The sequence below is a fragment of the Ochlerotatus camptorhynchus genome, unplaced genomic scaffold (genome assembly GCF_037179485.1).
Source record: "Ochlerotatus camptorhynchus isolate MF236.1 unplaced genomic scaffold, CSIRO-AGI_Acam_v1.1 ptg000343l, whole genome shotgun sequence".
NCBI lineage: Eukaryota > Metazoa > Arthropoda > Insecta > Diptera > Culicidae > Ochlerotatus > Ochlerotatus camptorhynchus.
The window spans coordinates 344,477-360,807 of record NW_027040831.1 but is presented as its reverse complement, the minus strand read 5'-3'; the positions used below and the strand labels follow the sequence as shown (position 1 = coordinate 360,807).

At 42.8% G+C, this 16,331-nt stretch overlaps 1 protein-coding gene across 1 annotated transcript; it reads right to left on the bottom strand.

Moving 5' to 3' along the window:
- Window positions 1-10,395: 10,395 nt before the first annotated feature.
- LOC135708976 (uncharacterized) lies at window positions 10,396-15,675 on the bottom strand. The gene has a single exon (XM_065231170.1). It carries the CDS (start codon window positions 15,673-15,675, stop codon window positions 10,396-10,398), a length of 5,280 nt encoding a protein of 1,759 aa, XP_065087242.1.
- Between the last annotated feature and the right edge of the window lie 656 nt (window positions 15,676-16,331).

Below are 16,331 nucleotides of genomic sequence, written 5' to 3'. Positions count from 1 at the left end.
ACGATGGTGCAAACATTATCACGCATATGGTAGCTTTAAAATAACTTTAACTTAATTTTACATTAACTTTAAATTACTTCCCAATCGGGTTCCGGCATCGGTTTCTTATCGGGATCCGGCATCGCATTCCCTATTGGGATCCAGCATCTGATGTCCTAATGTTGTAATCCAGCAGGATGTGCTTAAAAAGATAACAAAATAAAAATTATTGTACTGTGCATCACTTATAAAAATCACAAACAGTTCATTTACCACCAAAAGGAATGCTATTGGGATCTGCCTTCGGATGCCGTATTTGGATCCCGTTTTGGATTTCCTATGTCCACGTTTGTCCAGATGTCCTGATAAAAAAAATTGAAAGAATATTTTGTGTGGTCGTTGGGGACATGTGGTTCTGAATATGGACCAACAGGCAGATACATTCTATTCTAACTTTTTACTGTAATAAGCTTGTTGGCCCAGAAAATGACCGTTTTGTTACCAAAGTTGGTGATGATTTAACCTTTGAAACTGTACAGAGTTCGTCTGTCGCTTCAAAGCGTAGACGACATCGATGGCCGCTTACGCTTGGTGTGTTCAGTATAGGTGACAACATCACGGATCACATTTTCCAAGAACACCTTCAGCCTACTCCGTTGATCAGACCGGAGACCAAGGTTGCCAAGACTCATTTCAGCTAAAATAATGTTTTTCGGAATAATAAAACCAAAAGATGGTATGATGGCATGTTTTACTTGTAACTTACAAGAAGAGGTTACAAAGTATGCGTTGGAAACATAAAACCTGTAAATTTTGCTTTCTATGAGTCACAATCAGCGATTTGCTGATCGCTGAGTGAGTGAGTGAGTGAGTGAGTGAGTTTGTAAAAAATCGCTGATTGTGACTCTCATGAAGTTAAATAAACAGGTTTAATATCCCTAATAAACAAATACCATAAACGAACTGTATCCCGGATGGGTAAACTATCCCACAAATGGTTTGGATGATACCCCGAACACGTCGTTAAGCTCTCTTTTATGGTTATTTTTATTAGGGATGTCAAACACATTCTTTGCAACCTCTTCTTGTATCCTACCAATTCAAAATTTGATCATGGCATCTAATTATTTCATAATTTAGAAAAACATTGTTTTAGCTGAAATCAGTCTTTGCAACCTTGCCGGAGACACGTTTGACACCGCCACTGCTTTTGCTGCTTCTGCTGTCTGCTCACCACGGCGTCCGAAGCAGTCTTGTAAGCGGTCACGGTAGTCGACACATTTTCTGTGATAATCGACTGCCTTTGCCTCCGACACTTGCAAAACAAGCTATCATAGTACAGTACCAAACTCAAATGTCATTTGACAGGCTTTGTCATACGACACTGTCGCCGAAGACCGTCACGAATGTATGTATTTTAGTTTCTCTCATTATAAGAGCTGCTGATGTTGTGCTTGTGTGAATTCTGAAAAAATCAAGCAATGATGTCCTAGGAATAACATTTCTGATCAGAAATGGTTTAATTTACACCAAACTGAGGAATTAGAACAAAATCACTCATATCATATGATAGTTATTTGATCATTTTCTTTTTGCTCGAATGTTATTCTACCGGTTGTGTTGTGTGAGAGAGACGACGGTAGAGCATGAGAGTACGAATAAAAACAGACTGTCGTGCATGACAACGAAGCGAGTGTCGTAAAAAACGTCAACAGTTTCAACCTCTGGTCCGAAGCGAAAATGAGTTGAGGCTAGACAGCAGCAGTGGTACTTGATTATGACGACTGCGTTTGCGAACAACGTTTATTTCATGAAAACAGTGAAAAATTATCACTTTTTATTTGTACTTTGGATAATGCTTGACATTACAACTTTTCACTAGTTTCTTGTTGAAAATCATCAGTTGGAAGCATTGCGTAGACATATTTTTGATAAAATTATTGAAATTAATCCAGGGGCCGCTGAGTTATTAAGGTTCAAAATCTTTCATAATTTGGTTTCATGTTCCATTTTCAGTTTTCACAAAGTGTAGCCCAGTATAGAAATTAAAGACGTAGTCCTACGTCAAAATTGCTAAGCTCCATCCGCCATTTGGCAGCCCGGCGGATGAAATTACTCTAGCGGAGCTATCCGCCCTTCGTCCGCATCCCGATCAACGCCGATCAACGCCGACAATTCGTGTGGGAAGGAATGCAAGAAGTGATAAAAACTGTCAAAATCTAAACAGTAAACACTGGACGAACTAAACGCTGACATGAAAACTTAGTATAATTTGGAAAAATAATAAATAAATAATCACCGCCGAGTTTAATGCAAATTGCCTCAACACGGTGAGTAACATATTTCATAGTATTTAATTACCACTTCTCCGCTGTACAAATTTATCTAAAAGGCTTTGTTTTTTTAAATCTTAGGTTCGAACTTCTACAGTATTAAAGAAGAAATATGAAAACATAAAAAAAAACTATCCGTCTAGCTGCTTCTAAAGAGAAGACGTCGCTTAAGGCTACCGGCGGCGGTCGAGGCCCTGACGAATGGCGGCCAAAATCTGAGGTGTTGGCTGAGCTTCGCGAGGTTATTGCACTGTCGGTCGATGGACTTCGATCGATGTGCGACGATGACGATGATTATGACGAAAACGCTGTTGCCATCACAATGGAGGAGGCTGCAATGCCAGATGGTTCGAACAAAGTGATGACTGAAGATGCGTATGTGGTCGAATATTTGGAGGAGACAGAAGTTAATTTGAGTAGCCAAGATAATTACTTGATAGAACAGAATGTTGGGGGCAACGAGCGCGTTGATAATTCTTCCCTCAAATCACCTTCCACTCCATCACCAGTTGGTGATTCAGACGCAATTGCCGGTGCTAGCCGGTGCATTAATTCTGCACAAACACGAGGAGGAGATAAGTGGGAAAATTACAGCCCTGCAATGTTAAAAAGGCCCATGAGCAGTGTTTTGAAAACCCGTACGAAGCGTCAAAAGTCTACAGTCGAACTGGATCTTAAAAAGAAGTTGTTAGAACGTGACGAAGAAATGTTAGAAGAAGTCCATCGGCTCGAAGTCCAGAAGCGCAAGGTAGAACTCGAGTCAGCACATATTACTCTCCAAACAAAGAAAATGAAGCTACAATCGCAACAGCTTCGCTATCAACACTTGAGGGAAGAGCATGCGATGCGGATGAAACTCTGAGAAGAAGAGCACAGAAAGACGAATGAACAGTTCCGGATCAGAGAGTGAATATTTTTTGTTTGTTATCCAATTTGCTACAATAGTAAATAAAAGGTTGCAGTTTACACAGTAGTTTTTTTTTTTATTTTAAAATAGTATTTTTTTTTATATAATTACTTTATTTGTACAGGCTCAATCGAATAAACTTTACAGAGCCGAGTTATCCTTTGCGTTATACATTATTACTGTCTTAAATTTAAAGTTAAAGGAACTGGACCGAGTACTCGCGGTTGTCTCGAGGTTAGTGGAGATTTTCAATTTTTTGGATGGGAAAAGGGAAGAAGGAGGTTTGAAATGTGGTTTACGATACAACTATTTCATTAATCCTAAAGCATGAAATTATTTCTATTCATCTTGAAAACAAACATTGAAAAAAAAAAACCCACACGTGCAAAATACAAACTAAACACAAGGTTAATCAAACTTACAATCTAAGGTTAATATCCTTAAAGTAAACATATATGAGTTTCATAAACTCCAGATCGCGTCTAGCCAAAATATCCCGAACTGGAACATTAGGTTGTCTACCTCGAGCCCGAAGGGAATCATAAAAATGTGATCTGACTCCACGATACTCCGCACAAGACCAAAGGATGTGATCAGCGTCCTGGTAACCTTGTCCACATTCACAGAGATTGCTGTCTCCCAACCCCACACGGAACAAGTGAGCGTTTAGACAATAGTGATTGGACATGAGACGAGACATCACGCGTATGAAGTCTCGACCCAAGTCCAACCCTTTGAACCATGCAAACTTCGACACCTTAGGGATAATTGAATGTAGCCATCGTCCCAAGCTCCCTTCACTCCATTGATGTTGCCAGCTAACGAGCGACTGCTGACGATAAATAGAGAAAAATTCACTATAGGCGATTTGTCGATCATAAATGTCGCCTTCCATAGCGCCCACCTTCGCAAGTGAATCCGCTTTCTCATTGCCCAAAATTGAGCAATGCGAAGGGACCCACGCGAAGGTGATGATGAAAGAGCGCACGGATAAAGCACTAAGCAGTTCTCGTATTTTCAAGAGAAAATACGAGAAGTGCTTTACCGGCCTAATGGAACGGATAGCCTCGACAGAACTGAGACTATCCGTAAAAATAAAGTAGTGGTGCGGAAGAAGTGAAGCAATAGTTTCCAAAGTGTAGTGAATTGCTGCCAGTTCAGCCACATACACAGAACAAGGAGCTTCAAGTTTTCGAGAGGCGCTATGAAATTCATTAAATACACCAAAACCAGCGGACTCCTCTATTAGAGATCCATCTGTGAAAAACGTTCTTGCAGAATCAACATGGCCAAACTTTGCAGCGTATAATGACGGAGCAATCATAGGACGATGATGCTCTGGAATTCCACGGATTTCCTGCGTCATAGATAAATCAAAATTCACTGAATTCCCGAAATCGGAGAAGACTACACGATTGGGAATATTTCTTGAAGGGCTGACATCCTGTGTTAAATATAGGTAGTACAAAGTCATAAAACATGTTTGAGGGTTTAGCTCCAGAAGCTTCTCAAAATTTTCGATCACCAGTGGGTTCATTACTTCGCAACGGGTGAGGAGCCTGAGAGATAACTCTGAAAAACGGACGGATAGTGGCAACATGCCCGCCAGCACTTCGAGACTCATAGTATGAGTCGAGTGCATGCATCCTAACGCGATACGAAGACAACGATACTGAATCCGTTCCAGCTTGATGATGTGCGTTTTAGCTGCCGACTGGAAACAAAAACTACCATATTCTAGAACCGATAAAATCGTTGTCCGGTACAACGTCAGAAGATCTTGTGGATGGGCTCCCCACCACGTTCCGGTAATTGATCGAAGGAAATTGATCCTTAGTTGGCATTTTCGTCTCAGATACTCAATGTGGGATCTCCAGGTGCATTTGGAATCGAACCAGACCCCGAGATATTTAAAAGACATGGAATGAGTGATCGATTTACCCAAAAGTTGAAGCTTCGGTTGTGCTGGGCTACCCAAGTAACAATTCAGCAGCTACTTGGCATCCACTCTGATTTATGGTGGTTTTATAGCGGAAATAAACAATCTATTTAGTTTAAATACAGCATTTTAAAGTGTAAAACATTTCTGGTTAGTAATTCAGCTTATTACTGTTTTAAAAACCTTTTATAGCCTGTCGAGAAAGTTGTTTAAAGCATAAATTTAAAGCAGCTCTTAATACCTTCATAAAACTGTTCTGTAAATCAATCATAAACTTCAATAGCTATTGTTTATTAATGCCTTGATAAAATACTTTATAAAGTTTTTCTGTCATTATAAAAGCAACCATAAAACAATTCGGCTTTAAATTAGAGCAAAAAGCATATATTGTTTTTGTTTAGACTTGTTAAAGTGTACCATAAAATCCCCAATTACTATGTTTCCAAATTGAACTCAAAAGTTGGATCCTCATAGTGAATAAAAGCAATATTTATGAAAAGGAAATCTCGAAGAGTAGACGAAGTAGGATGAAAAATTCAAGCGATGTTAACAACCGAAGGGAAGTCAATTTCAGCAACGACTGAGCATCTGGCGTTTGCATCACGTTCTGACCGGTGTTGACCGTCTCCAGACTAGCCTTCTCCAGATCGGACTAACGAAATAATTTGCATTTGTACCTACAGCAAACCATTGAAACTGTCAGTAGGAGATTGGCTGGTTTCCGATTCATATCAGTAATTTTATTCAGCGAAAGGTTCGAAATTTCATTCAAACGTACTTAATTTCAACTGCATCGTTTGATGGTGCACTTTGGAATCATCCGGAAGAAGGGGATATTTTACGGGAACGATTGAGCTTCCAGTTGTTGCGATATATGTGAAATGTTGCTAAATAGTTCCGCACACTTCCTTAGTAACTGCTTCCAATTCAGCGGGAGAAAATCCCCTGGAAGAACGCTGGAGTAAAACCTCGTTGCAATGATCGAACAACGCAACTATCGAAAGATAAACAAACTTTGACGTTTAAATCTTTGCAGGCAACTTTGCCTCCATAAATGCTGCCATAAATCTGAATGGGATAGGATCAAGCAAAACGGCTTTATATAAATACAATTCAGTCAGGAAGTTTTCTTCATGAAAGCTATTTTAAAACCTTCTGAATTTTTAGGGATTTCATTAAAGCAAAACAACTTTTTCACAAACGGCCCATGCGAACCAACTTTTAAGTCACCGCCATATTACAATTATTTAGGGTTTGATTTTTACAAACTTCGTTTTCAATGAGTATTTCCATGGATATAACTTTATTTTGGTCAATTTAGGAATGAGCAGATATTTGAAATACGATAATCATAAAACATATCTCGGCTACGCTTAATGATCAATCTGATGAATAATTAATTTTTCTTCTTGATTAAAAATGATAAGTGAGATCAACGTTTTCCGAGGGCGGACTTATTTTTTTCGATGTTTTCAAGTACGTTTCACATAAGATTTAATATGGCACCTACAACTTGACCACTTTATGAGAACAATTTTAATAATTTTGGAAATTGAATAGGCTTTTTATATGATCAGTTTATAATACAATTATATTGTTAAGATCGGATGGTATTTTTGAATCCTTTTCTATCTTGATTGAAGATTTTTCTAGTAGATTCAGCAAGCGGCTAGGCAAAATGGCTTGAAAAAGGTTTTTATTGTTGCCAAATAGCTTTTATTGTAGCTTAAATACGGGTTTCAAATGGTTCTCAATACGTTCGTCATACAACCTTTTTGCAGTAATTCAATCTTGAAGAGCTTCGGAAATATACCCTTCAGAACCTTCTCCAGGATGGGCCAACTAGACAGATTCTAGTCTTAATGAGGTTTTGGTGGATGCACCAATGGCAAAGTAGCCTTGACCAGGGTTTTATGAATGTTGTTTTATAGTAGCTTTGTATTATTTCATAAAACTTAAAATGTTACTTGGGTAAAGCTTCCTAGAAAAAACGACCAACTCAGTTTTCTCCATGGAGAATTCGATACCTAGCTGAATAGTTTTTAAAATAGTATCAAACATTATCTTTTTATAACTGTGAGAAAAAATGTTGAACTAAAAGGTCACGAACACAACCCGTTGCGCTTCTTTCCATATTAGGACAATCTGGAACAGCAGTTGCAGCTAACATTTCATCAAATCCTTTGATTTCTGCTGGCGGCTCCACTTCCTTAGCATCAATTGCAATATTATGCAATACTGCACACGCTACAATAATGAGCTGAACTGTTGATATTTTTACACGTATTCCCAACGACAATACTGGAAATCGCCGTTTCAATACGTCATAAGAACGTTCTACAACATTCCGGGTACGGATTTGGCTTTCGTTGTATAATGTTTCAGCTGACGTTTCACATCGGAGAAAAGGTGCAGCCAAATACTTAGTGTTGCGGTATCCGGAATCGCCAACGATTATGAAGTGTCCAAAATCACCCCGCTCGAACTGCATCTTCAATGTTGAATTATTGAAAATGTGTTGGTCGTGTGATGCTCCGGGCCATCTTGCGACAATGTTCAAAACTTTCAAATCTGCTGAACTGACTGTTTGTACATTCAGTGAAAACCAAGATTTTCGGTTTCGGTAGTTCTCAGCTTGATTACTACCAGGTGATTGTATCTTGATGTGGGTACAATCAATTGCACCAATAGTTCGAGGAAATTTTGCAATGGCGTAAAAATCACGACTTGCTGCATGTAGCTCATCTTGCGTTTTTGGAATCATTATAAAGCGTTGGCGTACTTGAGTTAATGCAAGCGAAACACGGACTACCTACCTTGTTTCATCGACTTCTATATCAGGACGAATAATTTCCAGGACCATCGCCATGGTGTTTTTCTGAAGCCGGAATCTCATGAAGAAATCCTGATCGTCCCAGGTGTCAATGCTGATGCGAGCACGCATTTTATATTGGCGACGTGCTAATTGTAAACCATCGATTTCCTCACCATTTTCCTCGTCGCTTTCCAATAATCTCCAATGCACCTGGTCCCAAACGTGTTGGTGGTGTCCATACATTATTCTAGTAGATTATTTTTCGAGATTTATTTCGAAATATGAAGTAACCACCAAAACGGAGTACAGTGAAGAAAATCAAAAGTTGAATATCGCCGCTTAGCTCTCGCTTAACGCTTCTAAACCACCTCAGACCACCGCTTAAATTAAGCGACACTTATCTTAAACCTGGTAAATTTTAAACTCGGCTTAGCCGTTAAGCGGTAGTGAAGAAATCAGAAAAAAGTTAAGCGAGGTTTAAATTGTTGTTAAACCTCGCTTAACTTTTAAGCTTATCCGACACAAACCTGACTTTTAGCAAACCTCGACCCGAAGTCGACCCGACGTTGACCCAGCATAAACCCAAAACATTATATTGATCCGAAATCGGGTCGACATGTCTGTTCGGGACAATTTGACTGCGTTTCTTCCATACTCCAACTGCCGTATATCAATGGATAGTGAGTGGCTTAATTGACAGTGACGATGAGGGTCGTTTGAGAAGTGGCTCTTCAAATGATGGGCATGAGAAAATTCGTTTTCGCAGAATTGATTGAATGGTTGTATTGGTTCATCTTCAATAGAATGATTTAAAAATTGACAGCACTGCTTCTTGGTCAACGTTGTCCATTTCAACAAGCAATTCTAAACCACATATGCCCTTCCTGCAGCAATATGTCATTGTTTAGACTCGTAGAGGAAACTGTTAATAATCCGCAGCAAACCATAATAATTCTTCCTCACTCTCCCCTCCCCCACTCTCGTCCCGCACGTTCCGATTACAATAATCGCAATTAATGGACCCCACCTTCCACGCCCTTCCTAAAGCGCACTTATCCGTAAACAGCACCACTTCAGAAGGGAGTTCCCACAGCGTCATAAATCGGCGAATTGAAATTTAATGGCCCATTAGATAATTAATATGCGAGGTAAAATATGACTTTTGCTCGGGTTTCGGTTTCCAACGGATTAGCTACCGAGACGGAAGTGGACAGTTTGACAATATTTTACCATAACATCATATCCAGCGGTTCACTTCATAAAGAATATCACTTTGAAAGCAGCCTGATTCGTTAAAAATGCATCGGCGTCCATTCAATATTAATGCCACATCAATTAAATCAACATTTTTCCGAGCTCACTTTCACGGATGACATTAAAACGTTCCCTTCCTGCCCCACAGCTGGCAAAAGCGTTTGTGATTTATTGTTTTCCCACGAAGATTTTTGTTGCTGGTGTTATTTTTGTTTTAATATATTCATCGCTTCGAATTAAGCAACATTGAATAAAAAATTAAAACCAGCATGATATAAAAAAAAAAAAACAAAAAAATCATTACCATCAACGACAAACCGCTGCTAGTCGATTAATTCCACTGATTAAGCCACACTTTAATGCATTTATCGAATTATGTGCAACGTTTTTTTTTTGTGTTTCTCATTCAAAGGCCCGGAGGTTGGATGGAAAAAAGCACTCCAGCCAATCATCTTCACGCTCCGCTGAGTAGTAATTAAAAATTTATTTCTGAAAATCGTATTAAAACTCCACCGACCGCTTGGGCCCGCACTTGCTGTCGATAACCACAGCGGATTGAGATAATTATTTCGGAGGATCTTCACTTATTTCTTCTTAATTCACAGTTCAATTTATTTTCATTAAGTTTAAACTAATTAACTTTAAACTAATTAACTTTACTTAAATGTACTTCAATTTCACTTTGTACTTTATGAAATTCTCACTGTCCAATTTTTGTCGTCTCAACCACTCGGCACTGATGATAAGGGCTCCGTCTATATGATGGTAGAACAACCAAAGAGGTTTATTTATGCTGCGGCGGTTCCTTATATAGCTGTCAGTTAACGGAAGAAAGAGAAGGAACAGTCGGAACTGCACAAACGTCAATAAACGCACAGTTCTGCTGCACGGTCGATCCCATAATCGATGAACGGGGAGTGGTAGTTTGATGGCGAGATTGATGATCGATGATGCCCACTGACGTATAGGTGTCTCTGCTCGCATATGCGAACATACTGGCCCCTTCGAAGATCGCATTCTGACTGTTTAATCGATGTACAAGATGATGATGCTGTCCCCACGTCGATTGTCGATCAACTCGATGTTGTGATGAGAAACGTCAATTGATGCTTGCGTTGGCGGTGGTGTTTTGCATTGATTGTTGTCCCTTGTCTTGTAATTGTTTATTTCAGGTGCTCTTCGTTGGAAACGTTTGTGGATGGATTTCTGCTTCATTTGATGTTGTTCGCTGGATATCAGAAGGAGGAATTGGCAGAATGGCGATTTTCGAAACCGGTCGAGTATACTGTCCTGTTGGTGTTTTCAATGTGACGACGCGAGTAATGCCGTCCTTCCCTGGATGCAAATCGACGATCCGAGCAGTAGGCCACTGGATAGGTGCTACGTTGTCCTCCTTCAGAAGCACAAGCTGGCCCGTTTGGATGTGTACTGGAGGATTTATCCATTTGGAGCGACTTTGAAGAGTGCAGAGATACTCGATATGCCATCGCTGCCAAAATTGTTGCAGTAGTTTCTGAAGCTGTTGGAAGTGTCTCAGGCGATTGAATGGAATGGTGGTGACATCAGTATCTGGAACGGCCTTCAGAGACGATCCAGTGAGGAGATGTCCTGGACTGAGGGGCTCGAAGTCGGTGAGATCATCGCTGAGAGGTACTAACGGTCTCGAGTTAAGGCAACACTCGATCTGTGCTAGCAGAGTTTGCATGTCTTCCATACCCAATTTCATTGTTCCCGCAGCTCGAACGAAGTGTTTTTGAGCGGACTGAATAGCAGCCTCCCACAAACCTCCAAAGTGTGAGGCTTTGGGAGGATTAAAACGCCATCGTATCCCGTTGTTGGCGCATTCTTCGGTGATTGATCGGTGATGCTCATTGCTTCGGACAAGATGCTGTAGTTCGTTGTTGGCACCTACAAAATTTCTCCCGTTGTCGCTGAAGATTTCGGCACACAGCCCACGACGTGCGACGAAGCGTCGAAGGGCCTGGATGAATTTGGTGGTGCTTAGGTCTCCCACAAGCTCTAGATGGACAGCCTTCGTAGAGAAACATACAAAGACCGCGACGTATGCCTTGCCTGGTGCTGCTCGACGATGGAGTGGTTTTAGCAAAATTGGGCCCCAATAATCGATTCCTGTTATGGTGAATGGCCGGGTAGCGGTGATTCGTTCGACGGGAAGTTCGGCCATAAATTGTTGAACGAGCTTAGGGCGAGCTTTGACGCAAATCACGCAGTGTTGGACGATCATTCTGGCAAGGCTCCTGGCCCCCGTGACCCAATACCGCAGTCGGAGAACATTGAGCAGCAGTTGCGGTGCTGCGTGTAAGTTGATTTCGTGGAGATGGCGAATGAGCAAAGTCGATAGGGGATGAGAGGACGGTAGTAAAATCTGGTGCTTGGTGTCATAAGGTTGTTGTGCGTGTTTCAATCTGCCTCCGATGCGGATCAACTGATCGGTCGATAGAAAAGGGTAAAACCAACGGATGCGAGATTTTGCTGATACAGGTTGGGACTGCTGAAGATTTTTCCATTCGGCGGCGAAAGTTTGTTGTTGCACAAGGCGAATCAGTTGTACTTCGGCTTGCTGTTTTTCTTCGACGGTGATGGTAGTAGTAGTTGGTCTCGATTTTCGTTGACAGTGCAGCAGAAATCGACGGCAGTAAGCAGTCACTCGTAGCAATTTGTTGTAGTTGGAGAATTTGGTGACAAACAGATCGACAAATGATGGATTGTCGGCGGCTGGAACAGCTGTTGCACATAACTTTCGTGTGTCTGGGATGCTTTTATGGTCTGCTGTGTTGATTGGTTGCTGGATTGGCCAACATTCTTTGTCGAGTGCCAACCATTGAGGTCCCTTCCACCAAAGTGCGTCGTGTAGGAGATCTTCTGCTGGTAATCCTCGAGAGATGTGGTCGGCTGGATTCTGCTGCCCCGCTACGTGATTCCAACTACAATTTTGTGTCGCAAGTTGAATCTTCGAGACGCGGTTTGCAACGAAGGTAGTCCATGTCGATGGTGTAGAATTGAGCCAACAGATAACTATAGTTGAATCCACCCAGAAGTACGTATCGGTTGCGAGTTTCAACGATGCAGCCACTTTCTCGTAAAGCTGAGCAGCAAGAAGAGCTCCGCAGAGCTCGAGACGAGGAATACTCTGTTGCTTTAACGGAGCAACTTTCGATTTTGCGGTTAACAGTGCAGTTTTGGTTTCGCCGGTGGAGTTGGAGGATCGGATGTAGCAACAGGCTCCATATGCATTCTCCGATGCATCAGAGAAAAAGTGCAGCTGAATAGAAGAAGGTTTTGGGCAGAGAATGAAACGTTCGATGCGGAGTGCGTTCAGTAGCGGTAGTTGAGCCATGTAGTCGAGCCATCGTTCCTTGATGGGCGTTGGGAGTTCTTGATCCCAACCCCAAATCAGTCCATCGTTGGTCTTTAGAGTCCACAAAGCTTGCATAAACAGCTTAGCTGTTGTGATGACGGGTCCCACCAGGCCAAGTGGGTCAAAAAGGCGAGCTATTTGGGAAAGAGCAATGCGTTTGGTGAGTGGGGTGTTATCGGTCGTTGGTGTATCAATCTTGTATCGGAGATGGTCGGTCGTTGGTTCCCAGTGCAATCCTAGACTTTTAATGCACTGATCACGGTCTAGATCCACGGACGTCTTTAGGGCACGGTTGTCTTGAGGAACATCTTCTAGAACGGCTTCTTCGTTTGAGGCCCATTTCCGCAGTTCGAACCCTCCCCTGCCGAGAAGAGATTCCAACTGCTTTTGTAGTGTGATAGCTTCTTCTACTGTGTCCGCTCCGGAAAATAAATCGTCCACGTAGAAATCTTTTCGAAGAATACCGGCAGCTTCTGGAAAATCGTGCTGCTCGTCGTCCGCCAGTTGCTGGAGCACGCGTGTGGCAAGAAATGGTGCGCTGGCTGTACCGTAAGTAACGGTTTTTAATTCATATGTCTGCAGAGGGGAATCAGGCGATGGACTCCATACGATGTGCTGTAGGTTGTTGCTACGTTGGTCTGTTAAGATCTGTCGATACATCTGTTTCACGTCAGCGTTGAGCAGAATAGGGCGGATTCTGGATCGCATTGTTATCGACCTTAGTTCTTCTTGCACTATGGGTCCGACCATGAGTGCGTCGTTTAAGGATGGCCCATTCGATGTGCGACAAGACGCGTCGAAAACCACGCGTACCTTAGTGGTCGTACTGTCTGCTCGTATTACGGCATGATGAGGCAAATGGTAGGAAGGATGTTGCGATTGGTAGTCTGGTACCAGCTCCATATGGCCTAGCTGAAAGTACTCGTCCATGAACGCTCGGTACTGGTTGCCTAGTTCGTCGTTCTTAGCGAGCTGACCTTGTAGTAGACGAAAGCGACGAATAGCTGTGCGACGATTGTCACCGAGATTGGAGAGAACATCTTCCTTTATTGGTAGAGATACGACATAGCGACCTTCGGGAGTTCTAGAAACTGTCCGACGAAAGTGCTCTTCGCATGCAGATTCTTCCACAGAGTAGCAGGTACTGGCGTTATCTTCTTCGATGGTCCAAAATCTTTCCATTAAGCGATGAAGATCGGTGACTGTTGCGACGTTAGCGATGACGGGATTTGTCGAACGGGTATCGGTTGTCTTTCCAGATACAACCCAGCCTAGGACAGAATTGACCAGATTCGGTAGAGACTCACCAAGCTCAATCCGACCGGACACTTTGAAGAGGTCAAAGAAGATTTCTGCCCCCAATACGAGTTGGACGGGTCTTTTATCGTAGAACGACGGGTCTGCAAGCTGAATTCCCGGGGGGATTTCCCAGGAAGAGGTGTCTACAGATGCTGACGGCAGGTTTACTGTAACCTTCGGGAGGATCAAGAATTCCACAGCGGTAGAATAATCACAGGTGCGTGAACGAATAGTAGATTGGAGTTTGTGGCGAGCATACGTTGAGGATTGTCCGATACCAGCAATCGGAACGTGGATCTTGGTGCGTTTGGCCTTCATCTGCTGGGCGAGAGATTCAGTCATAAAGCAGCACTCACTTCCCGAATCGAGGAGTGCTCTGGCGACGTGGTTGGTTCCATTGTCGTCGACAAGGACGACCACGGCAGTTGCGAGCAGGACGCTTTTCTCCTTCAATGTAGAAGACGAACAGCTTACGGGTTCAGTAACGGCTGAGGCAGAGCTTCTCGGTTGTTCTTCGCATACAGGGATAGAAGAAACTTTCGGTTGAGCGGCGTCGGCAGTCCTGGAGTTCACAGCGACTGGAGCTTCGGTGGGGCAGAGTTGAGTATGGTGGCGATTTCTACACTTGCGGCAAGTACTGGAGGAGGGGCAGTCACGCGTTTGGTGGCCCTTTCGTAAACAATTGCGGCATAGTTGGTGGCGACGGACATCTCTTTCCTTATCTTCTACCGACATTTTCGAGAAAACTGCGCATTGATACAAAGGATGATGATCGGAACAGACGAGACACTTGCGATAGTTCTGCTGGCTGGCTCCATGGCTGGTGACGGGACGCTGAACAGGCTTCTTTGTGAAAGTTGACGGAGGAGGTTCAGTTGTCTTGTTGATCGACTGTAGAACCGTGACTCTTCGTTGAATGAAAGCCGTTAGGTCGGTGAAGGTGATCTGATTCTTCGTCGATGAGAATTCTTCCCAGTCACGTCGAGTGGTGTTGTCGAGCCTTATGCTGAGCATTCGTATCAGAAGTATGTCCCAGAATTCGGTCCTTTCTCCCAACTGTTTCAGTACTCTCACATTTGCTTCGAACTTTTCAACGAGTGAGTGTAACTCCGTCGCTGATTCCCTTTTCAGCGAGGGAAATTCAAAGAGCGAATCTACGTACGACTGTTTCAGTCTTGCCGAGTTCTGATAATGTTCTGTCAACAACTTCCAGGCGACCTGGTAATTGTCAGCGCTGATCGTGATGGTTTGTATAAGCTTGAGGGCATCTCCGGATAAGGAAGACCGCAAGTAATAGAATTTTTGTATATTGGATAGTTCGTGCGACGAGTGGACGAGTGAGACAAATAGGTCGTGGAAGTTCAACCAGCTATCGAGTTGACCAGAGAAAACAGGTAGCTTCACGTCGGGTAGTCGAACGCAAGACGATTGTAGAGGTGGTTGCGCATTTGAACGAGGGCTGGGTGACTGTACCAAAGCAGGTGATTTATTGACCGAAAGCAAGAACCCCTTCACACGGTAGTAGGTTGACTCAAAATCAGTACGGACTTTCAGGTACTGGTCTACAGCGGCCTCATCCACCGTTTCCAGATCCACTTGCACCGCGTTAACCTCCTTCCAGAGCTTCACCAGGTGCTCCAAACGCACCGGGACTTGACAGGCATCCGTTTCTTCGTTGTATTCGTCCACGAACATTTTGATCAGGTTGAATGACGTCAGCAGGCTCTTCAGGCGCGTCTTGAGGCCTTTAATGCGTCGTTCCGTAGACATCGTAGACGTAACGATGGCGAAAATGAAGAAGAGAACGGATCTGCAAAGCGGAAGACCGCGTAGCTCAAAAGGGCAGGGGTATTGGATTTGGAAAGGTAATTACCTTGTAAAGGCAATTCGAATGCCTTGTATGAATGTTCTAGAACAGCTAACCTCCTTGACACGTGACTGGCGTCGATACAGCGGGTCCAATGAAGATTCCGGGCTGGCGGACAAGCGGAGTTCACGCTAATCCGGCTCGAAGGACCAATGTCGATAACCACAGCGGATTGAGATAATTATTTCGGAGGATCTTCACTTATTTCTTCTTAATTCACAGCTACGTCTTTCTTTACTATACTGGGTGTTGGCGTGGGCACTTATGAGGCACCTAACTATTAGGCACTAGAAATCGTGACTGAACTAGCGTTTAAAGGAAGGTCACTTTATTTAACTTCACCTGTATTTATTACACTCTTCTAATTACCGCAAGATAGTTAGATCTACGTGTACGGTTCTATGGGGGCTGCAATACGTTAACGCAAACCCAATGAATTCTCCTTAGTATATAAGACATAAATTGATCTCACTCGATCACTTGGTTAAAGCGTTGGGAAACGGCCAGCTTCTGGAACACGTCACACTTGAATGGTGAGTGTAGAGACTTCGCACAGAAC